This window comes from Triturus cristatus, chromosome 4_2 (genome assembly GCF_964204655.1).
Source record: "Triturus cristatus chromosome 4_2, aTriCri1.1, whole genome shotgun sequence".
Classification (NCBI taxonomy): domain Eukaryota; kingdom Metazoa; phylum Chordata; class Amphibia; order Caudata; family Salamandridae; genus Triturus; species Triturus cristatus.
The window spans coordinates 169,290,962-169,314,922 of NC_140586.1; the positions used below are offsets into that span (position 1 = coordinate 169,290,962).

The 23,961-nt window shown below is 45.7% G+C and overlaps 1 protein-coding gene across 2 annotated transcripts in view; it reads left to right on the top strand.

Moving 5' to 3' along the window:
• Positions 1–2,346: 2,346 nt before the first annotated feature.
• NAB2 (NGFI-A binding protein 2) overlaps positions 2,347–23,961 on the top strand; it is a 127,345-nt gene continuing 105,730 nt past the window's right edge. Inside the window, exon 1 of one of the 2 annotated variants that reach the window (XM_085600972.1) lies at positions 2,347–2,755. In XM_085600972.1, coding sequence (XP_085457098.1) covers positions 2,682–2,755 — 74 coding nt within the window. In that variant the 5' untranslated portion in view covers positions 2,347–2,681. The remainder of the gene's footprint in view (positions 2,756–23,961) is intronic. The other variant, XM_085600973.1, reaches the window with a different exon arrangement.

The window sequence follows — 23,961 nt, forward strand, 5'->3', positions numbered from 1 at the left end:
AATATTGCAATAGAGATAAAAGATTTCCCTCAGACAGTGGGTTTTAACCCCTCAATGATCTTTCCACCCTCGTAAGGATTGTTTCATGTGCAGATCGAGGTAGGGCAGTGGGTGAAGTCTCTGAAATTACAGTGAAAGGAGGTACGCTCTGGCCAGTTGTTTGAATATTTAATATTTTTCATATAGGAGAGAGCTCTGGACGCTTGCTTTACCTGGAAGTTAAACTGCCCATAACCTATCTAGCTACCTCAGAATTCATTTAGCTGCGGTTCACCTAACAATGTTTTCTATTTTAAAATTCCACTGTCTTTATGCCCCTTGGTTCGGCCCCCCACTCCCCAGGGGGAGGGGGATAGTGGCTGGACCGGGGCCTCAGTGGAGGCCACCCCTGGGGAGCAGAGCCCGAACACCAAGGACCGGATTGGGTAGAGATAAGGGAAGGGGGACAGGGAAGCGGGACCACCAGATAATAGGGCTGGTATTAGGGCTGGGCCAGCTCAGCCGTAAATCTAGGGTACGAATGTGGTAGGGAGGCAGGGGTATTTAAAGGTGGGCACCGGGCACAAGGCCCTCTTTCTCCTGGGAAATTCGTAAAGAGAAGAATAGCTTAGGAGCAAGAATTGGGGGGGGAGGGGGTGGGCCAACGGGGGGAAATTGTCGCAGAGGCATAGCGGACTTGCAAGAGGTCATCGGGTGTCGGATGTGAGGGACGGCAACAGATCCGAGACGAATAAAGGTGGTAATGACAAAGCGATCCAAGAGGAATACAAGAAACAGGTGGGAAGGGGACACACACCGCAAACGGGGCAGTCAGGACTCAGTGGGCACTGGCAAGCTCCTCAAGCCCCTTTGTTCTGGTGAACCGGAAGTAAACAATTAATTACGCAACTGAGGGCAGAGCCTGTGGCAGGGAAGAAGTGGGTTAACGGTTACCGGGTCACCTTCGCAGATTGGGGTAGGGGAAAAGTCAACTATGTTGGCGGGCGGTGAGCACATTGGCTTGCCCAGGTAATAAAGAGGGGACACACCGGGACTGAAGAAGCACAGGGTGGGGCTGGGAACAAACGCTTACTCGGAAGGAAACGTGTGGACACCGGAAGTGAAAAGGTCACCCAGCCGGGTGGGAACCGGCTGGTTACCCGGGAGTGTGTGGGCACCGGAAGGCAAAGGGTCATCCGGTTGGGTTGGAAGCAGACGCTTACCCAAGGAGTGTGTGGCAACCGGAAGTAAAATGTTACCCGGTCGGGCTGGAAGCAGAAGCTTGCCCGGAGTGAAAGGGAAGGGTTGCGTCCCCAGGGGATAGGTCACCAGGGGCAAGGTGAGCTGCACTGAAGGCAAGGCACAGTGCAGGGCTTAGGGGGTAAGGACACAGGCTCTCCGGACAAAAAATAATGATGTGTAAAGGATCGCTTGTACGTTAAAAACGCCTAATAAACTGCGGCCTCAATTCTTCCATAAAAAGCACAAACTTGTGGTGGTCTGAATTTATTGGGATTCGGGTGGAGCGGCCATGTGGGGGGTGCATCTGCTGTGTATTTTAGAAAAGTCTTGGTGCTCTTTCCAGATAACTGCTTTCAGGGATCCATCTGGGGCCTTTCTCAAACTGTAACAGTACATGACGACTTGGGCATCTCCAGACATGGAAAGATTACCCAGACCAAACTCCAACAGGCTACTCTTAGGCAGTCCAATGACTCTGATTGTATTTGCACCAGGCCAGGAAGGAGCTTGCAGCCCCAAGATGGGGCACCGTAAATAATGCAGCTTAGCTCTAAAAATCTGCATCGCTCTCCCTCTGGTAGGGCTATGCAGCCAGTTGCTAATGGACCACAGCAGGCGCGCAACACCCATTGGACTCACAGGGCTTCAGCCCCCCCCCCCCCCCCCCCCCCCGTCGTGTGTGGCAGCCCGGGATGAGACACCTTCCCGGGCAAAAAAGCAGCCGCACCCGAGCACTTCACAGGTCTTTAAAAGACCATTTGCATGTTAATGAGGCCACGCTGTTGTTTCACCCCTTCTAAGAGCCCCTGCAGCTCCACTCTGCCTATTGCTTAAAGTTCAGCCCCCCCCCCCCCGAAATTTTTGCTCAGCCCCCCCCCCCCCCCCGAAATTTGGCTCTAGTTGCGCCTCTGGAACACAGTTGGTGCTGCAATAGCTGTGCTCGAATTCTTATGGCTTTCAATTGTTTATTGAACACGAGTTTTAAACCAACACTAATTCCACGATTAAGGCAAGCTTGTGTCAAATCAACCAGATGTCAGACAAAGTTAGGTTTTACAGGACTTATATACATATATATGTGTATCTTTCACTTGGGTTGCGTTTCCTTTCCAGTTCGTTTGGTGGCACTTCTCGCGTCCCACACTCTGCTTTGCTCTCGTCCGCCCACGGGTCTGCCTCGGTCCGGAGATTACAACTCCCCTCGCTGTCGTCCTCGGAGTAAGAGCTCCGTTCCTCCCACACCGGCCTCCTACACAAGCTGCCAGCCATCGCCGCGATTACGCAGCAAAGAGGCTGTGTGGGTGGAAAGCAGCGCAGCCCAGTCGGAGAGCGGGCGCGAGCTCAGGCAGAGCGGGAGAGAGCCGGGGGCCCGTCAGACGGTGGCTGTTTACGCGAGAGAGCCCCCGAAAGTGAGCCCCGACAGTTGGCATCCCCCCGGGACTTCAGGGACTGGAAGCCTCATGCAGAAGACATCGTCCCACACTTCTGGCAGGGCAGACGGCACGGAGGACGGCAAGCAGGCGTCAAAATCAAGGCGAGTCCGGGGCTGGGCGGGCTGGAGGGCATGGACCTGTGTTGTGGGTACTGCATGACCCTGACGGGTGGTCTTGAGCGTCAGAGTGCGGCCATACCTTACGGGGAGTTGTTGGTTTGGAAGGAAAGGAATCCACACTCCGTGGACGCATCGTCCCCTTCCCACCCAGCTAAATGACCTTGATTTTTTCCCACAATAACTCTAGCAAGCATATACACCGTGCCATAAAGTTCCCGCACACTTAACTTCCGCATCAACGTCAGTTTACACCGTCTGTCGTATGAAATGAGGGATGTGGTAACAAAGGGGTGTTTTAGAAGCGAGGAGCGAGGCGTGTCTAAATAGCAAATAACTGAGCACGTGGGTGGGATTGCAGGAGGGGGGATTTTTTTTTTACTGCCCATACCACTTACGAGGCACCAAAGCGCCTGTGGGTGGTCGAGTCGAAGGCTGCTTCATTTACCTGAGAGTTTCAGGGGTGTTCTTACCAACTTGACGTCGTACAGGGAGCTTCTGGGTACAGTCAGGGGCGTAGGAGACACTAAAATTCTGGGGGGAACAGGGACAACCTTGTGGACTTTCCAGTGACCCAACATAAATCCACACACGTTAAACAAATACAATCGCATACTTTCGAAGTGAAATATTGAGAAAAGCAGGCATATAGTCACAGTTTGCATGTATGCTTTATTGTTATTTGCATTCATATAGTAATGAGACCAAATGTTTAAAAAAAACCATGTATATGAATCTTGAATCTTCATGCACAAAGCAAACAAATGAAGCTGACTTAGGGTGGGGGCGTCGTGTTTGCAAGTGCATTATGGTTTGAAAAGTACCTGCTGCTGCATTCCTGGTCTCCAGCAATTTTCAGGCAACAATAAAAATGTGAAGATAACTTTGGTGATTAATGTTCTTTATTGAGAGAGATCGAAGGTTTGTCTGGTGGAAGTTTTAACTCATGGTAAGGTAGCCACAGTGGGGTAATATGCCTGCTGCAAAGAACGTGTACCACGCAGATCACAAAATGCATATCACGTAAATAGGTCATTGAGTTACTGCTTTTGTCTGAGAGATTCTTTTGGTATTTGCAGTTTATAAGTTAAAATCCTAACATTGAACAGTGAGCTATTAACCATCATCAAAGAGCTGCATGAAAACCTCAAGGTATAGATTAGAATGTTTTGATTTTTCCCCAGTCTTTCCCTATCCTAATGTTGAAAAATGGGTTCATTAGGATATAAATCAATTCTGATTATTATAGAGAACGCCCCCAACCATGGTGTTATGTTTTAAATTCTGAGTTGGTGTTTCTCTAGTGTTGCAAAGCCACCCTGTGCCCTGGGCACTCCCCAAATGTTTGCTGACTGGTACTGGTGGTACCTGAGCAGAGGCGCAACTAGAGCCAAATTTCGGGGGGGGGCTGAGCAAAAATTTCGGGGGGGGCTGAGCAAAAATTTCAGGGGGGGCTGAACTTTAAGCAATAGGCAGAGTGGAGCTGCAGGGGCTCTAGAAGGGGTGAAACAACAGCAAGGCCTCATTAACATGCAAATGGTCTTTTAAAGACCTGTAAAGTGCTCGGGCGCGGCTGCTTTTTTGCCCGGGAAGGTGTCTCATCCCGGGCTGCCGCACACGACGGGGGGGGGGCTGAAGCCCTGTGAGTCCAATGGGTGTTGCGCGCCTGTACCTGAGTGACTGACCCTGGCCTCTGCCTAAACAGCCAGTGCTATTCTGAAAGAGACACAAAAATACAGTGGAAACACCTACATACACTAGGGTGCACTATGGGTTAGGGTACCCCTATGATTGCGATGACCTCTCCTATAAGGCCCTAGTACATAATAGGGCAGGGGAATTAGAACTACCTTTAAGTCCCTAGAACATAATAGGGCACGGCAGTTTAGAGGCCAGCAGCCCTTTCTGCACTTGCGTGTGTGCACTGCTGAAGCCTGAGGTCAGTTTAAAAGTAGCCCTGTGTTGTAGGACTGCTTTTAAAATGCAAATTGTGCCCAAACTCGACTTTTGGGTTTGGGGAACTTACAAATTGATCAACTACAATGTTGGGGCAAAATTAAGTTAAGTGAAAAAATGTTTTCCACTTAACTATAGCTGTATCATAATAGCTGTATCATATTTGCCACATAATACATCATCTGCTGCATAATCTAACGATTTCCCCCAAAACAATTTTGTAGCTCAAAAGGATCACAAATTAATACAAGAAATGTGACTTATGTTGCTGTGAAGTGTAGGGCCCTTTGCAAAGGTTAGTAAAGAAAACAATTGGTCCCATACACACCTAATTACACTCAAATGAATACCTGTAGGAGAGTGTAGTATGCAATCAATTCATACAACCGAAAATATATAATGTAAAGGCACATTCAACAGGGAAAATCTCATAGATAAGAGGCCAACCAAAGTCAAGGTTGTACCTTCAGAGACACCGACGGATGCGACACGTCTCCAATTTGTTCTAAATTAAGAATTGAACGTCCCACTGGGACCAATGGCAGCATATGGTTAGGTCTCACGCCGCTCCATTTCAGCGGTACCTCGCGGTGATTTCTCCCCCACCCTGAAGCAATTTCAGGATATTTTGACAGAGTACAGTCTGGAATTTAATTTCATCACACCACGACCGTGTTCGGGTTCCCTTTCCTTTGTCCTGAGGAAGACCCGCAGCAGAGGAGTCTACTTACCCTTTTGCGTCAGGGTCGAAACGTCAACATTTTCCCAGTGAGCCTACACCCAACAGCTACTGCCCTACTACTCCAACAACAGATGAAGATTCACTGTGCCTCCATTCGAGAAACATTTACCAAAAATTAATATTGCGATTGAGTTTATGGGTAGGCCCAGTACGGTAGGGGTACCGGCCTTGTCTGGAATTAAAGAGGGATCCCTTCTGCTTTAGTGTTTTGAACTGTTCTTTTTAAATGCCTTTTGATCATCTTCATCTTCCTTCTCTACCCCACACATGAGCACCTACTTTCACTTCTTTCTCCTTCCTTGGAAATAACCGCGCTAATATCACGTGCTGCATACTATGCCTTTGTGTATGTTTTTCATTTTATGAATATGATTCAGTGGGAAATAAATTGATGTTTGCAATTTAATTGACTTTGGTTGGCCTCTTATCTATGAGATTTTCCCTGTTGATTGTGCCTTTACATTATATATTTTCGGTTGTATGAATTGATTGCATACTACACTCTCCTACAGGTATTCATTTGAGTGTAATTAGGAGTGTCTGGGACCAATTGTTTTCTTTACTGATCGATACCCAGGTCCTTTGACACTATACTGGGTTACCCCATTTATTATAATGGTTACCTTTGCAAAGTTTGACTGGTCACCTTTCCCACTGGTGCATTTGTATGTTACACAGGTACTAATGAGGCGAAAGCTTTGCAGAGGCTGTTAATATGTATAAATATGTCAAAATAATAAAGTATCATAAAATGTACCTCATTACACTGCAGCCTTTTAATTGTTGCATAATTTAGTCAACACTGCGACATCATTTTGGCCTCCATTGCTGCATAACTCCAGTGGCCCGAAAGCAGGCTGCACATGTTAAAAGTGTTTGTGCATGAAGCAGAGACCAAGACGTTTGCAAACTTAGGGGCTGATTACAATGGCAGGCGGACTTTAGTCCATCCGCCATCGAATCAGGGAATGGGACCTCTGGCCGTCAAGGTGGCGGCACCACGATAGGCATTACAATGCGACCGCCACTACTGCGTTCGCAGTGCCTATATTTTACATTGCAGCAGGTGCTGCTGACTGCATCATCCACCGCAATGTAAAAAAAGGACATGTTACATATATCACTGCACTACGTGGCAGGCACAATGCGGTGCCTGGCACATGCTGCAGTAATATGTAGGGGGGCATCATAGATGCCCCTCAGGTCCCAAGTCTGGGGGACAGGTGTAAAGGGGCCTGCTACGTGCCCCCAATGTCCCTTTCTGCCAGCTTTTCCATGGCGGGGGAACCGCCATGGATAGGCTGGCGGGTAAGCGACATCTTAATCCCTACTGCCGTGCCTGGTAGGCACCACCAGCATTGTAGGAATCACAAGCCCTTCCGCCGCACCGGCGGGCTCAAGGAGGCCGTCGGGTGCGTGGCGGTTGGTCTTTCCAACCGCCAGGGAACCACCCACCATTGTAATATGGCGGGCTGTGATGCAGTCACCAATGGCGGTGGGACCGCCACCGATGGGGCGACGTAGCGGTCCCACAACCATTATAATCACCCCCTAAGTTTGGTGTGCATGCAAATCCTACATTGCCAACCCCTGGCAAGTTGCACTACTAGTGCTGGAAAAAGGCCAATGGAGGTACCAATGGGCGAGGTGGACTGGCCTCAAGGGTCTTGTGACCTCAGTGACAGATTCACTGTCGAACTAGGGTGTGCTTCTTCGTATGCCTGCCCGTAAGACTGGAAGTAAACTGCAGTATGGATTGTGGTGAACAGGCCTTCAAGGTTAAGTCACACTTGCCACCGTTAGGGTCCACCTGCGGGTGCTAAGACACCTGGGCTTCCCAGGTCTATCGGGCCTTCTAAGGTGTAGCATCGCAATAAGCGCTGTCAGGAGTGTGGTCTGGTGGACTAGTCATGAAGGCTGAACATGGTTCTCCAGTTCCAAATTCAGCAGCTCTGGCCAGAGTGCCACATCCTCTCCCACACTGAACACCATATTGCCCCACTGAGAGAAACTCACACTGCCTTCAGCTACAACTCAATTGTGCTGCGACGAAATTCAAATTATGCACTAGACAACAGTAAAATGCTGGCTGAAAAAAAAATGAATAACACCCTGGAAAAAGCAAACACTCATAGGAAAAGTTCAGGACATGGCTACAGGACCAGGAAGGGACCTGTTTCAATGTCCATTGCTTATATCCTTTCAAAATGTAAGCAGTTTGGTTTGAAAAAGACCACATCCCCCAACACAGAGACAAATTTTATAAGCTAAAATAATTAAAACAGTTGAAAACGATCATATTAAACGTTTCCACTCTACCCATCAACCAGGTGTTGCAGTCCCTTTAAGAATGGTACACTTCCCCACCCTGGGAAAACAATTTTGTTCAAAGAAAGAAGATACAAAGAAAGTAGCGCTTTCACTGGCAAACTCTGTAAAGTGGCGCTAATGTGTGTGGGTGTAAATAACAATCTGGCCTGTCTATTGACCACTCTGGATTGCTTTATTTAGGTATTTAAGTATTTTTTCTCTCCGTCCCGAGGTTTTTCTTTTCAATAGAAACGGTCAGAAAATGAGGACATTTTTAGCCAAAGTGTTCCGCTTTTTTGGATCCATTTCACAGGGGAACAAATAAAGACAAGCATTTACAATGCAACGGTCTCGGCATTGTTAAAGTTAGAGCTATTGGCATTGCTCATGACATTATTTTTGTTTATGTTTTTGTTTTTAACCCCTTCGCCGCGGCACGAATTCCAAAGTCATGCTCGTGACGGAACCACTCCGTCATGAGCCACGGGCGCGCTGTGCTCATGACGGAGTGGTTCCGTCACGACTCCGTCCACTTGCATTGTTCGCCCGCACAGGCGGGGAATCAGTGCCGCGTGGGCGGAGCGGCCGCCAACGGCCACAGCATGACGGAACCACTCCGTCATGAGCACACGGCGCCAGTGGCTCATGACGGAGTGGTTCCGTCAGGAGCAGGCAAGGGGTTAAAACCTTGCCTGGGATTCTGTGTTATGGAGTGGAATTATGTGGAATGGTATTTTGTGTTGTGTAGTGGTATGGTGGAGTTTAACTACGTGGTGTGTTGTTGAATTTGATAGGATTATGTGGTATTCTGTGGCGTGGATTGGATGTATGTGGTGTGCTGTGTATATGTGTTGTTGAGTTGAATTATGAGGTGTGTTGTCGAATTGTGTGGTGTAGAATGGTAGTGTGTGGAATGGAATGGTGTTGCGTGGAACTGTGTGGCGCTGAATGAAATCATGCTGATAGGAGTTATGTGGCATGATGGCTCGGTTGGAAGGAATGCAAGAGAGAGGCGACAGAGAGAAGGAAAAGCTGGTAAGGATGAGAGTGCATAACATGGGAAAAAGACAGAATGAAGGGGAGAGAAGCAAAAGGAAGCAGGAAAAGTGGATAGAGCGGCAAGTGAGAGAAAGGCTAGAGGATGGAAGAGCGAGGAGGGCAGAAAAGGGAATGAAATGAGGAAAAGGGACAGCAAGAGGAGTGTGAGAAAGGAGAAGGAAGAGAGAGAAAGGAGAAGAGTGGTAAGAGTAGAGGAGGAGGAAGGCAGACTCAGAACGGGGAGAGCTGAACCGGCTGCAGTCAGTGCAGTCGATGCTGCACCTTGTCATTCAATAGTCAAATATCAGACTTAGCAAGTCAGAAATGAACCAGCTGGCACAAGCCGTGATAGGGTCCTGCAGTAGCACAGATAAATTGGACGGGAAAAAAATGACAGTAATCACTTTCACAACCTATGGTGCACTGCTACATTATATAAAACTTCCCCAGAAGCAGCACAGTTTAAGTTATTTGATATACACTGCTATGCAGCATCACATGTAACCGGTTGCCATACACGCCTACGAGACAGACAACATATCCAACAGCAGCATCAGCGTGACGGAACTCCTTAATAGCAGCGGCAACATGGCTGTAATCTACTAGAACCCACTGCTAGAATGCGGGTCACCCCCGCTGCAGAGAACAAGAAACCTACATAGTACATACGTATATAACTACCTTAACTTGCGGAGAGCGACAGCTTTCCCGCGGCACCTTTCAAACGGAAGGCGTTCAGAGCACAGCTACATTGTGGGGTCGCCTAAAAGACATGTGGCATCAAGAAGGGTGACAACCCAGCAAGACCTACCGCTGGAATCCGAACAACCCTGCCACTCCAAAAGAAGAATGTCGCTCAAAGTTCGCACCCTGGTTCAGCCCATGTATAACATTTTCTTTGTATTCCTAAACATAATCGGCAGAATGATCATCTGCTCCTTAAGAGAAAATAATCATAACCCCAATATAAGTAGGCCTGTCCGAAGCCCCGGCATTTCCTGGGGGCCAGGCCGAGCAGCCACCAGATACCTACTCCCACCCGCTCCCTACACGTTGTCAAAGGATACTCAGCGCCAGCATCTTGGATTGGTAGTCAAAGGCTACCACCTCGCCCTGCAACCGCTGCTCTTGGCAGGTCCGACAGGACACCTGGCTGCCGATGCTAAAATACTCCCCCGGAGCCGCCATCTTGTCAACACAGTGTGGGCGGCTTCGGTTTGGCCTTTTCCACGCCAGCCAGCGCCTGACGTCACGACGCGGCGCGACGGAGAGGACCTGCGTGCTTCCTGGGGTCCGGAGTGACAGTGGCCCTTGCCCCGCCCGTCAGCGGCCTAGAGCAGTTGCTCGTGTGTCAAGTCACGAGCGCACGAGGAAGTGCTGGTTCTGTGACGTTAAACCCGCGGTATCTCCATGGTTACCAGACCTAAACCATGTGACCGGAATTGGAGCTATACTCTGGGATACCAAACCGCCATAGAAAATAAAGCGAATCGTTCTTGGTAATTTAAATAACCATTTAGAGGCGTCAATTTCTTATTGCACAGGTTTAGGAATATATACTGTATACAGCACTGAGAACATTAAATTGGACACAAGCAGCCTACAATTATTCTATGACATGGTCCGACAAACAAGCCCTGCACAAATCACATCAGGTAAAGCTGTCTTTACACTATTCGAGCAGTATTTTGAAATGTTTAAACACTACCAATACATCAGAATGTATTCGACTCGATTCCGGGCCCTTACAGGCCCAGATGACTTGCCCGGGTTGCGGTACGGGTGCACTGGTGTCCAACTTGTTTAAATCTCAGCTGAGGACTGCGCAGGGAAACTAGACACAAGTGATCCTGTTATTTAATTTGGGAACCACCGCCTTTCTCCGAGGCAAAGCAGAAATGCCTTGGAGAAACGCAGTGGCGTTTTCGGATTCGGGGGCGTGTTTCTTTTTCTCTCCTCTTGCCATTGGCTGGAGGAGAGAAAAACACGCCTAAAAAAGGGCGTGGCTAAAAAGTGGAAAGAAGAGCACGGAACACGCCCCTGAATCTGAAAAAGACGGAGCCTATTTGGAGGGACAGCTCTCTCCTCCAATGGCTGGCCTCCGTTTAGGAAGCCAGCCAGTGGAGGAGTGGCAAAAACAGAGGCGGGCTAAATAGCCACTCTAAGAATCATAAGATCTCCGGACTTCCGGTTCTGCCTTCGGCAGACCGGACGGTCCCTCGACCTAAAAAGGAGACGCAAGAGAGAGTACCTTAAGAGCTGCCTCTTGAAATCAGCACGTAAGCAGGAGTGAGACAGAGACAGAGACAGAATGAGATGGAGGAATAAAGAGAGAGAGAGGGGAGGAGGGCAGCTGCCAGAGGCAGATCAGGAGTACTGGAGACGGTCCTTGCCATGAAGGAAAAGAGACAACGTATTTTTTCCTTCTCTGCCCTTCCCACAACGGCTGAGCCTTACTGCAGCATAACAAAAGGCAGAGGGCGGGTGGCCTCTTTGACTCCAGGCAGGTCAAGTGCAGGGCCATTAGGTAGCGCCTTTACGCGCTAATGGCCCTGAGAATTACAGAAGGGAGAGGGGAAATTCTTTTGTCCCCTCGACCCCCCCCTTGTCCCCCGTGTCCCCCCACTCCAAAATCTGGGGGGGATATATCCCCAGCGTCCCCCACACTTCCTACACCCATGGGTACAGTCAACACACCCCCTTATGTACCTTCCTACTCCAGGCCTTTTCACAGGCATGCCACCACGATGAACGGTGTCTAAGAACACCAAACTCTCTAGATATACCTATTCAGATGTTAAAAATGCAGACTTTTCGCATTTTCTGTGTCGTCTGCAAGCTGTGTTGGGGTGGGGGAGTGAAGTCCGTATGTAACGTCATCCGTGGAAATATCATTTGGGCCTCTAGTAAATGTTTCGCACAACAATTAGTTGCAAGAAAGTGGGTTGCGTCATTTTCACGAATTTTTATTAATCGATCAGTCGATTCGAACTTGGCATGAATAAGTTAAAATGATCGCAATAATCAATACTAGTGCAAGGTGAATGTGGCATTCTTAAAATATGTTTTGCAGAGGGCACGTTTTCCTCTTATTCTCTTTACGTGTACCCGAGAAAAGCTGGTCCTGCGGAACGTTGTGAAAAGCTTTTTTAACACTTTTGGTGTCCGTTGGCAGTCAAAGATAATGTGGGTGATATTCCCGCTTGACTTTCCAAATGGGCAAGTCACTTGGGGCCATATGTAGGTAGACTGTGTTTTGCGATTCTCTAATTGCAATTTTTAAGGAATCGCAATTAGAGAATAGCAAAATGCAATGTAGGTAGGATTAGCAATTTTTTTTGCGAATCCCACCCATTCCTTATTTGCGATTCTCTAATTGAGAATCGCAAATAAGGAATACCTTGCCATGCATTCCTATGGGCTAAAAGGCCCATAGGAATGAATAGGAAGACATTCTCAATTTGCGATTCTCAATTAGAGAATCGCAAATTGAGAATGCAATTTCAAGGTTGCAAGGGTGTCAATAGGACACCCTGTTGCACCCCTGAAATTAGCATGGGTGCACATGTGGTGCACATACATGCCCTAAGGGCATGTGTGTGCACCACATTCCACTTTGAAAAATGCAAAAAACTGCATTATTACAAGAAATCGCAAATTACCACCAACCTGTAGTTGGTGGTAATTTGCGATTCCTTAAGGCCAAATAGCACTTTTTTGGAGCTTCCTACATTGCATTTAAGGAATCGCAAAATTTGCGATTCCTTAAATGCAATTGCAAAATAAGGAATCGCAAATTTAGCGATTCCTTATTTTGCATGCAGATTTGCCTTCCTACATTCCACTTAGCAAATTTGCGATCGCAAACGCCGAAATTCGGCGAATTTCAGCGTTTGCGATCGCAAATTTGCTTTCTACATATGGCCCTTGGTGTTGTAACTCACTTGGTTAATGTGTCTCGTGCATGAATCTATGACCTCTGACTTAGACTTTCCCTTGGGAAATATTTGTTTTGTTAGAAGGTATCTTCCCCCGTCAGAGCCCTCACTGCCGACAAACCCCCTGGCCTGTCCCTCGCACCAGCCAGGCCAGAGAGCCCCCACTTTGCCTTAAACCCCGAATCCACGTGGATATTCAGTTTCCCTCTACCCCACTGCTGCACACAGGGACATCTTAAGGATTTTGGGGGCCCTGGGCCAAACGTATTTTAGTGGCCCCTTTTCAGAACAGCTTTGAATTTATGATCCATTTTAAGCACTTTCGTGCCCTTTTTAGGTCTCGGCTAGCGAAGGCTGCGCTTGCGCAGTCTCGCCCGCGAGATTTAATGACTTGGAGAAGAGGGGCTTGAACCCGCCCCTCTTCTCTCCTCTTCTCCATTGGCTGGCCTCTTGAATACTGGCCAGCCATTGGAGAAGAGGTTTGTCTCTCCGAACAGGCCCCGTCCTTTTGCGATTCGGGGGCGTGTTTTTTCCGATTCTTTCTCTGGGCGTGTTTGAGAAAGAAAAACACGCCCGAATCCCAAAACGCTGCTGCGTTTCTCCGAGGCATTTCTGCTTGACCTCGGAGAAAGGTGGTGGTGTTCAGGGCGATTTTGCAGGTGTTCACATAATAGTCTGCAGCTACCAAGCCCGCGCTGTTTATTTTTCATAAAAACAGCGTGTACTGATCTCGGAGCCGATTAACAGAGTACTAATTGAAAAAAAGCACAATCAAGACCACCAGCAAGCTACCGAGACACGTACAACCTACAAACCGGTATTCAAACTAGATCGCCTACCCCCCCACTTCTATTTTCGATTGGTCAGGTGTCATCTCAATCAACGGAACGTGCCTAAATTACACTCTTCCAGGCCTATCGCATACCCAACGCCCCTTTAAGTCGCAAATTCATCAGCAGCTACCACACACGTTCCTAAGATTGTCACAGAAACCAAAGGCCCAACCCTCAACATTGTTTTCATCCTTCTTTCTGTGACGTACCTTCTCCCCATCTCTGGCCGCGTGATATTACTTTTTTGGACGCTGTTAACCTCCAGGCTGAGCTGAATGGATTGGCTGCCCGCCGCGTCACTCTCGAAAAGGACATGGTACAGCCTACTTTGGAGTCTCATCCGTCGATCTAGAAAAGGGACCCATTATCAAAGGCATCTGCTGTAGAGGGGTTTCAGAATTGTGGATGCTAGGCGTGCATGTCAGAAGGTGACTGGGAAATGCGCAACAGTAGTTGCGAAAAAACAAGACGTCGTTCAGCAAACAGAATTTATACAATTTATACACATCAGCAGTCATTTATAAGTGGCAGGTATCTATTTTAAAAAGTTGGAACCTTTTAACATTTAAAAATGTCGTATCGCTGTATACGTGAATATAATTATTTCATTGAAGCTATGTTTGCATTTAATTTGATCTGTAATTTAATAAAATGTTTCGTGTGTGTCTGCTGTCGATCATTGACTCGTTAAAGATGGCGACTTCGCAGGGGAGAGCAGTGGCTGCAGACAGGGCTTTAGTCCGCTCTCTATGTCTACATCGCGGGCTCTACTCGAAGTGTTGTCGGTTGGGGGTGTGCTCGAGCGCTGGGCCCGGTCTGTGGTGGTTGCGAATTGGGCAAGGGGTCGGGGACTAACGGGAGAGGGCAGGAGTGGACGCCCGGGGGAGTGGGCCACTCCGCACTGACAAGTGGTGCCGGTTCAGGAGGTTCCAAGGGGGCCAGAGCCAGCAGCCTTCGGGCGGACATGAAGTACCCCGGGGCATGTGCGGGATGAGAAGTGACCGAAACGAACAGCAGCTTTTGAGCGCCGCCCCCTGTCGGTGACTGAGCCGCCAGCATAGCCGCAGCCATGTCGGCTATCTCTGCATCGGAGAAGGTGGACGGATTCACGCGCAAATCCGTGTGCAAGGCGCAGCGCCAGAAGCGCTCCCAAGGCTCGTCGCAGTTCCGCAGTCAGGGCAGTGTGGTGGAGCTCTCACCACTGCCGCAGCTCCGAGGTGAGGGGGCCTTGTGGGTGTACTGTGCAGTGCGATAGGAGGCTTGTAAGGCGCTTCCACTCAGTATTATAGTATAATTGTACGTCCTCCCTAGCACTGCTTAACAGGTAAACTCAGTATGTGATGTGTGAGTAGTTATCCAGTATTGTTCTCGTATCTATAGTTTACTGCCCTTCACAGTATTAGTTCCGGCCAGTCATTTCCAAAATGCAGGAAAGAGCAGACTATGCTTTATATGATCAATTCTTGCATCCCCGAGTTTGATTCGAGGTCTAACCGGTCAATAAAGAACAACTAAGTAACTGGACGAACATTTCACATTATAGGCTTAAAACCCTGCTGTATACGTCTAGGTTAGTGCTTGAGTGGACGGCGATGTCAAATCAAGTTCTCATGTACAATCTGACACCGTGTGTTTGAGATGCAATTTGTTTATATATATATATGGCGATGGGGGCCAGCTTCTCCCCCAGCTATGCATGTCTCCACATGGGCTGGTGGGAGGAGCTGGTCCTTGGCGCTGAGCACCGTGCTGTAGTGGAAAACCATGTCAAACTATTATACAGATATATAGATGATATTTTTCTGGTTTGGGATGGACCGATTCAAGAGGCCCACAATTTTGTTACTAGCCTAAACACGAATGAAATTAATTTAAGTTTTACGGCTACAATTGACAATCACAACATTAATTTTCTAGATGTGGAGGTTTATGTGAATAATGGCAAACTGGAAACTAAGCTCTTCAGAAAAGTAACGGCAGGAAATTCATTATTACATTCGTCTAGTTTCCATCCACGACACCTGATTAATAGTATCCCCTATGGGGAAATGTTAAGAATTAAACGCATCTGTAGTTGTATGTCCGATCTACAAAAAGCACAAGAGGAATGTAAAAAAAGATTTTTAGACAGAGGCTATAACAAAAAAACCTTAAATTTGGCCATTGCTAAAACGAGAAAATTAGAAAGGGAGGAACTGTTGGTCACTAAACCTAAAAAGGATTCCAATAATGAATTACGACTGATTACTACCTACAACTTACAACATAAAACTATTAGAAACATTATGCAGCGTAACTGGCCAATAGTGCTAGATGATCCAATAATAGGACCACTGGTACCAAAAAGCTTAGGTTTAACATTCAGAAAAGCACCTTCAGTGAGTAATAGTTTAGTTACAAACTGCCCTGAGGTGACAGAACCTACTAATTGGCTCACTCAGAGAAAGGGTTTTATGCCATGTAAAAATTGTAAAGCTTGTATTTATGGCACCAGCAGAAAAACCTTCAAAACTCCCTTCAGTGACAGAGAAATAGAAATAAAACAACCTCTGCATTGCAAATCGGACTACGCCGTTTATGTTTTAGAGTGCACCTGCAATTTGAAATATGTAGGCAGCACAAAACTTCCGGCTAATAAAAGAATACTACAGCATATAAGAGCGATTAACAACAAAGATCCCTCTTACCCTGTCGCTAGACATTTTCAAGAAAAACACAATAGTGACCCCAAATACCTGTCATATTATCTGATTGACGCAGTACCTAAGAATAGAAGAGGAGGAGACAGGGAGAATACATTACGGAAACTAGAAACCCGTTACATTTTAAATCTCGATAGCAAGATACCGGGAGGACTCAATGCCACTGAGGACCTTTACACCTGCATTTAGTTGGGTCAAAGACACAATATCTAAGGTGCTGACTTTGAGCAGCTTATTTTGCTGTTATAGTATATAACTCGGGCTATAATCAGTCTTAATTACTTTTCCCTCCTCAATATAATATGTATGCAAATGTTTTTAATTATTTAATTATTTATATATTTATGCATATTTATATATTTATATAGTTTTATATTTGGTACATATTTATATACATATTTATCTAGTTTCTAGTTTTTAGGTGAACTGTGTCTGCAATATAACCAAGATAATTACTGCCATTCGCTGTCTCTTGATGGCCTGCCTATGTTCTGATCAATTTTTAAATTACTGAATTCTTTTTACTATTTTTACACACTTATTTTACACGATAAGTCACATCATGTTTTATTAACAGCAACGGAGGGTTAAGCGACATTTCAGTAATTTTTCGATTTTAAGTGTCATTTTTACCTACCAAGATGTTACGTTGCATTTATGCTGTTACGTTTTAAAAATGACAGATTTCAACATCTTATGGAAATTCGTAGATGAATATGGTTATATGTTTGTTTTTATGAAATTTTAGAGCTATACTGAGAATTTTAGGAATTAGCTTTGTTTACACTAAGATGCGATTAGTCATCATTATGTGTTTTACAGTTTTTTCAAATTGCTAAAATTACGAGCATTTAAGCATCCAATAGCAATTTCCAAACTGGTACCAGATTGATTGGATTTCTCTCTATGTCCAGGGTACAACATTACTAAATAACTATATTCTCACGTAACCCTTATTCCAAAGAGTAATGAATCGGAAGTATTTTGTCGCTTTCCATGCTGTACTTTGCACTTTGCACTTTGCACTTTTTGTAACTACAAAATGGCGGTTGAAGCCTAGTAGCGTTGTCATGTGATCAAGGTCCAGGAGGGACCGAAACGCGTCATGGCCGACTGAGCAAGCAATAAAGAAATTTGCACTGAATCGTGGTCCGTGCCTGCTTTGGTATCCCGAGGACTTGGGAGGAGAGTAAGCAGCAGAATCGCATATATATATATATATATATATATATATATATATCTATATATATATATATAAATATGAGTATTTGCTGGGGGACGCCGTGTTCACTCTTCTGTCCTCTTAGGTACAGACAGGCCAGTAACACTTTGCGCCCAAGATTACTACATCATGTGGCTCTTGTATTCTTCATTCCTAGTGGTACTTCTGGATGAAAGGTGTCCCTGCATGGAGGCCTAGTTTTGAGAAAACATGGATTGTGGACGATCTCCTTACTTGACCTACTCAGTTGGAGCTTGCTGGCGGTGTGTGAAAGCCTGTACTGCTCAAAGAAAGCATCCTTTCACCAGCACTTCTTTAAACCCCCAAATATGGTTGAGTTCGTAGCGTGCATTCTAACCACGCTCTCTGAAATTAGCACGAGTAATGACGGAGGTAGTTGCCTTGGCCATCAATGTGTGCACCATCTTCTGTGTAGTTATTGCTAGTAAGTAATCGCGCTTCAGTTTTATAACACATGACTAGGTTTTGTTGTATTTTTGTTTTTCCATTGTTTTGAAAAGAACGGTAATAATCGCTTGGTATGTCAGCTTACCTCACAAAATGTAGAGGCGTTGGTACATTGGTGTGGTTTAATTTCAGCTCAACCAAAAACACCACACGTGTTCTTAGTAGTATTCAGAACAACACTTCACACTTTCTCAAAAGTGGCTTGCTGATACTTGTGGCTCTCCATTGATCTTTTGAAACTTCAAAGGGTTCATACACCTGGTTTTCACTTCAAAAGAATAGTATGTTGGTCATGAGCACGGTTTCACAGCTAATATTGCAAAATTAAATACCTGCCTTCAACCTATACCCACAGTAGGGAACCGTGATTTGGGCCACTCGCATAAGAGGTCTATAACAGGTGTCTCTCATTGGTAAAGTTGGAAAACTAGATCTGATGAACACAAATTTGCTTAACCAACTTTCACTTTGGGGTTGCTGTTCGAACAGGCTGTGACTACGTTTCCATAATTGTATATACCCGCTTGATGCCCTGAAGATGCTCGTTCTAAGTCAGTGGTCTTCTATATCCTTATAGAATATTATGTTGTAGTTTGAGGCAGATATGTGTGATAGTGGCGCTAGGTAAGGCTGTGATGCAAAAGGTTTATAAAGGATAGCGAGACTTTGGTGGTATTGGTGTTTTCTATGCAAGATCTTTTTCTGTACCCAGTGTTGTCAGCATTGGGACTGCTTTTGACAGCTTAAGCTATTGACATTGTAAATAACAATGCAGTTTCTTTAAAATGTTTTAAAAACAAAAACATAAACACAAATAATGTCATGAGCAATGCCAATAGCTCTAACTTTAACAATGCAGAGACCATTGCATTGTAAATGCTTGTTGGTCAGGTCATCTCTGTGACACCCTCTTATTTTTAATATGTGAGGTCCTTTTTCGATCTAAATACAATAAGCTTTTTTATGGATTTTACATGAAACATTAACACACAATTTCTCAGCAAAATGTCTGTAATACTCCCACACATCACCCACATTAAAAATAATGAACGGAAAACTTATTTAAAAAAACCTGTTTAAGAATTTTTAAAAATCACCCAGGCAAGACTCTCTACAGAGCAGAGCTGGCTCTACCAGGGGCCCTGTGAAAGGCTGAATCCCTGGACCAGAGCCCACTTTGCCCATGCCTTAAAATGTCTCTGGCTGCACAGGGTCCCAGAGCTACAACTGCCCCCAACCCCGCACACATGGTTCCTCTGCTCGATTATCTGCCAAACCCTCTGTTCATGGCTGTTTTTCAGTCGCAGAAGTGGGAGTACTTACCAAGTTGGGCAGTATGCAAGTGACATCATGACATGTGACATAGCGCTTGATGTCACAAAGCGTGACATTACATGTGGCATCACAAAATGTGGCCTCATAGGAAGTGATATCACAAGAAGTGACATCCGCTAGTAGGGCCTGCTACATATGTTTAGCAGGTCTATCATGAACATTTAAGGACATTACGAGATTTAAGAAATGAGATTTTGCACCTGGGTCGTGCTAAAAAAGTGGCTCAACCCCATACATTCATTTTTTCAAAAACTCTGCCACAAAGCCATTGCAAACAATTAAGCAGAACATATCTACTGCCACGTTTCTCCTTGTTGCCAAAGTCTGCATTAAACAAGCATTGACATAGCCAATGGGTCTAGCTTTTGGGACCTTATGAGTGTTTAGCCATGCAACAGTTGCGCAACTTAATACTTATAAAGTCCCAAAAGCTAGACCTATAGGCTATGCCAATGCTTGTTTCTGTTTATTACTGCTCTGTAGTAATGGCAGCGCACGGGTGCCACCATTACTACATAGAAGTAATAAACAGGAAAAAAAAAAACTGGCTCACGGAGAACATCGAAGCGGCCGTGCGGCAGTGAAAGTGATCGCGATCAAACATTAAAGCGGCCGCGAAACTGAGGAGCGCGCGCGCCCGCGCAGATGCACTGTAGCTCTAGGCTATAGTGGTAGCACTTTTTTGAGCCCTCTCAAAAAGTCTCGCCAGACCAGCGCATACGCTGGGTCAGGCGAGACCTAAAAATATATTATGAGGTTAAGGCACCTGCTGCAGAGATCTTTGTGTGCCCAGTAAATCTCAAGGAATTATAATAATGGTAGGATAACTCTGGAGGTTTCCACTGTTGCTGGATTTATCTGTGATTGGTCTAGTCCCAGATTTGAATCAAAGTAGTATAGAAGGCTAATTTTTCTCATGCAAAGCACATCTTGTAACATGGAGTTGCCATATTTTAATTTTATGTACATAGGTAAGTGGATTACTGCTTTTAACACAGAGACCCTTTTGTTACATGCAGTTGACAAATTGTAATCCTTCTACTATTGCACAGTGAGCTATGAAGGACATGTGACTCCTACATCTTCACTGCCTTATGTAACTCTTCCTGTACATTGATTTACACACTTACATGATTTATTGTCAATGTATTATGTGTATGTTATGTAAAGTGCTCTGACACCCTGCATTGGGATGAGATGCGCTACAAAAGAAATACAATAGTGCTATTTTATTTGCGTAAACACTAGGATAGACCATTACATCTGACATTCTTATAGAGCATGCATATCTCGAATATACAGGGACTGAACAAAGACAAACGCATGCCTCTCTGAAGTGGAGTAATAACAGACTGTGTGACTTTGTTTCCCCTCGTTTGCATTTGCAGCGAATTGTGAGGCTCCAGACTGCACACAGCCAAGATCATATTGGAACAAAATGAGGCCTGAGGGCCCCTTAACTTTGGCCTTTATTTTTGGCCCAGTTGGAAGCGAAAATAAAAAAGCCCCCCTCCCTGCCTGCGCTTTACTGCTGGGAATGGGAAGCAGACAAGGTGCAGGTGCTGCTGAACATGTCACAGTGTCTGAAAATTACACCTAAAGACAATGGTATAAGGTTACACCCTGGTATAGGTTACTAACGAACCTAGTGCCATTCTGACTGCTTAATTCAGTCCTCCATAGTTTACTTCGATCCTTTGTCGCACACTCTACGCATCATTCAGTGAGTATATGGTCAGCGACTTTGCCCTTACCGTACTCCCCACGGCTAGGGTTAATTATGACCCTAGCGTCATTTCTGTCTTTTCTGTCTCCGTTACCTTGTAGGACCCGCTCAGGCCCTCAACTTCAATTTTTCCAGCACGAGGGATCCCTGCTGATGCTGGTAAATTACATTTCTTGATACATGACCCTTGGATTTACTCCCTGCCATGGCACACCCCAGTAACCTTATACCATTGTCTTTAGGTGCCCGCCCCCCCTTCACCTGTTCACCCGTCCTGAAGAAGACCCCACCTCCAAGACGCTAAGTTTGCTGGTCCACAAAGGGGTCGAAACGTTGACTTTTCTTTCATTTTTATCAAACCTTGATGACAGTGAAATATTAACTGCGGCAGTTGTTTATGATTTTGCATTTATTGTATGTGCCAGAAATCTGGCTGGATAGGTATCTTACCATTGTAGTTTGATGTATATATACGCACTACCAATCCACTGCACAATCACTCGCACTGATCCCACCCTTAGCACTTGCCACCTCACGTCATTTGCACCTACATTTTAAAGTTGCAGAATTGTGAATTAGAGCTTGACCTGTGAATCATTGATCTATTGACAATCTTAGGGAAGGCAGCAGTCCCAACCCTCCTGGGACCTCCTCAGCTTGGGATTGTTGCCTTTCCACATTGGCTGACCTATGGTCAACCAAAGAGGGAAGTCAGCTGTCTCAACCCTCCTGAAACCTCTGAGGCAGAGCTGCAGGTTAGTGTATTTATTTCTAATTAATGTTCGGTGCGTGCATGTATGTTTGAATATTTGGTAATGAGTGGTGTGAATGGATGTGTGTGTGTGCACGTGTGAAAGCATGGGTGTGAGTGAGTGAGCATGTGTGTCCTGTCCACCCCCCTCCCTCGTAAAATTACAGTCACCACTGTTTCTGTGGGGCCCAACTTCTTGGCAGGGGAGACTGCACCTACTCTGTGAAAATATTGGGTGGATCCCGTCTGCCCATGTGTACCTCAGACTTGTGCCCTTATGTCACACCCTTCCCAAGAGGGATACCTCGTGGAAGAAGAAGAGCTAGCTCCTTGCATGGGTTGTGGCCATAGAATCTAAACATCTTCTATGTCTGGTAAGATTAGAAAATGTCACCTGGCTGCGTTGATGAACAGGAGCCTGATGGGTACAGTTTGAGTGCAACAAAGGGGGACTGCATGTGGATGGGGCTGAGGTACCGCTCCTCTGTGTGTTCACCTGGCTGCTGCTCTCTTTAAGGGGCAAGAAGATAGTTTTCTGACTTAACTGCAGAGCCAAGAAAGTGGAAAGACCCCAGCAAACATTTCACTTTGAACTCCAAAACGTTCGTAAGACAGGCCGGACTGGATACAAAAATCAGCCTTGGTGAAAAAAAGTTCATCATCCTGGACCTGCTCACAGGAGTATTTGGGGTGGGAGTCGAACTGAAGTCTACAAAATAGTGATGGATGGAATGTTTGAATTTGTCTCAGCCATTGGTAATTAGTTGGACAGCATCCCAATTCATAGTTATTTTGGGAACAAAGCCATCTCAGTGGGAACTCAGTCATATGCAAATTAGTTGTGACCATTTTCCAATAGGAACAGTCAAGCCCGAACTGTCAAGCCAGGTAACCCCTGCAATGGATCCCAGGTCACCCCAGACTGGTTTTGTCCTACTTGGAGTTCATCAATAGGGTGTTGCTTGAGTCCTAGGGCACAGTGAGTACAGGACACACATGTGGGCATACCCATCACACTTAGGGTGTCAACTGCAACTCTTTGTTTGCTTGTGTTCTAGTTTAGGTTGCATCTGACCTGGCAGTTTGGGCTGGACTGTTCCTTTTGAAGTAAAGTCAAGACTGATTTGCGTATGGCTGGGTCCAAACGGATTTGAAATGGTGTCCAAGATAACAATATAATGATTAACTGAGATGCGGCACGAGTAATAACCAGTGGCTGAGATTATTTCAAGTTTTCCATCCACCACATTTGTGTATACTTCACCTTCTTTCTATAGGCTGTTTGTGTGTATCCTTCTGCCTCCATTATATTGTCTGTCATCACACATTTGATTCAGTATCTCACCGCTTCATTGTATAAACAAAGCAGATTTATAGGTCTTACCTAGGAAGCGATGTGCTGTCTTTTCAAGATGTGCCGTATCTACACTGTGGGCTTCGAGCACGACCATCATTTTTCATTCGTTCTTTTGTGTGCCGTTCGGAAATCCTTGCTTTTCTGTGGTGCATTGGCTATATTTCTCCCTCCTTTTGATGTTTTGTTCCCTCCCATGGAGCCTGACCCTATTACATATAGATGCTCTTTTCTGGCTTTTTGTGTTAGTTTCGGTGCACTATTTTGTTTGTTTGTTTCGGCTCGTCTTTTTGGAACATTGTGTTTTTGGGCTTTTCAAACTAAACATGCTCAGCTGACTGCATTTTCATTTTCCAACAACACATGGTATTTACATACTTGATATCATCATGTCCCTGCCATTTAGTTTTTTTAGTTGGCATGGGGAGGGTACACCAAGACTCGAACCCAGTTCCTTAAGTCTAAAGTCGGCAGCTCTGAATTTTATGCTACATCCTTTCTCCAAAACAATCGGCATTTTTTGCATCTCAACACATTCACCCAACCGGAGTTTAGCAAGTGTTGCCGTAGTGATAACATCCTCAATTCATGGCCAATACAGTTTCACTTAAACTTTTTATCTTAAAATGTATTTGCACTTCGGGAATCTTTGCTGAAGTTCCGTTGGTTGAACAGAAAGCACGTGCTTTGTGTGCTGTTTATAGTTTTTTATTTGGGAGAATGGTCAATCTTTCTGGTATGCTTTCTTTTTTTCAGCTAAGCCTTCCGTTTGTAGCGGTAGCAAAGTTATTTTCGGGCCATTATGACCAACACGCG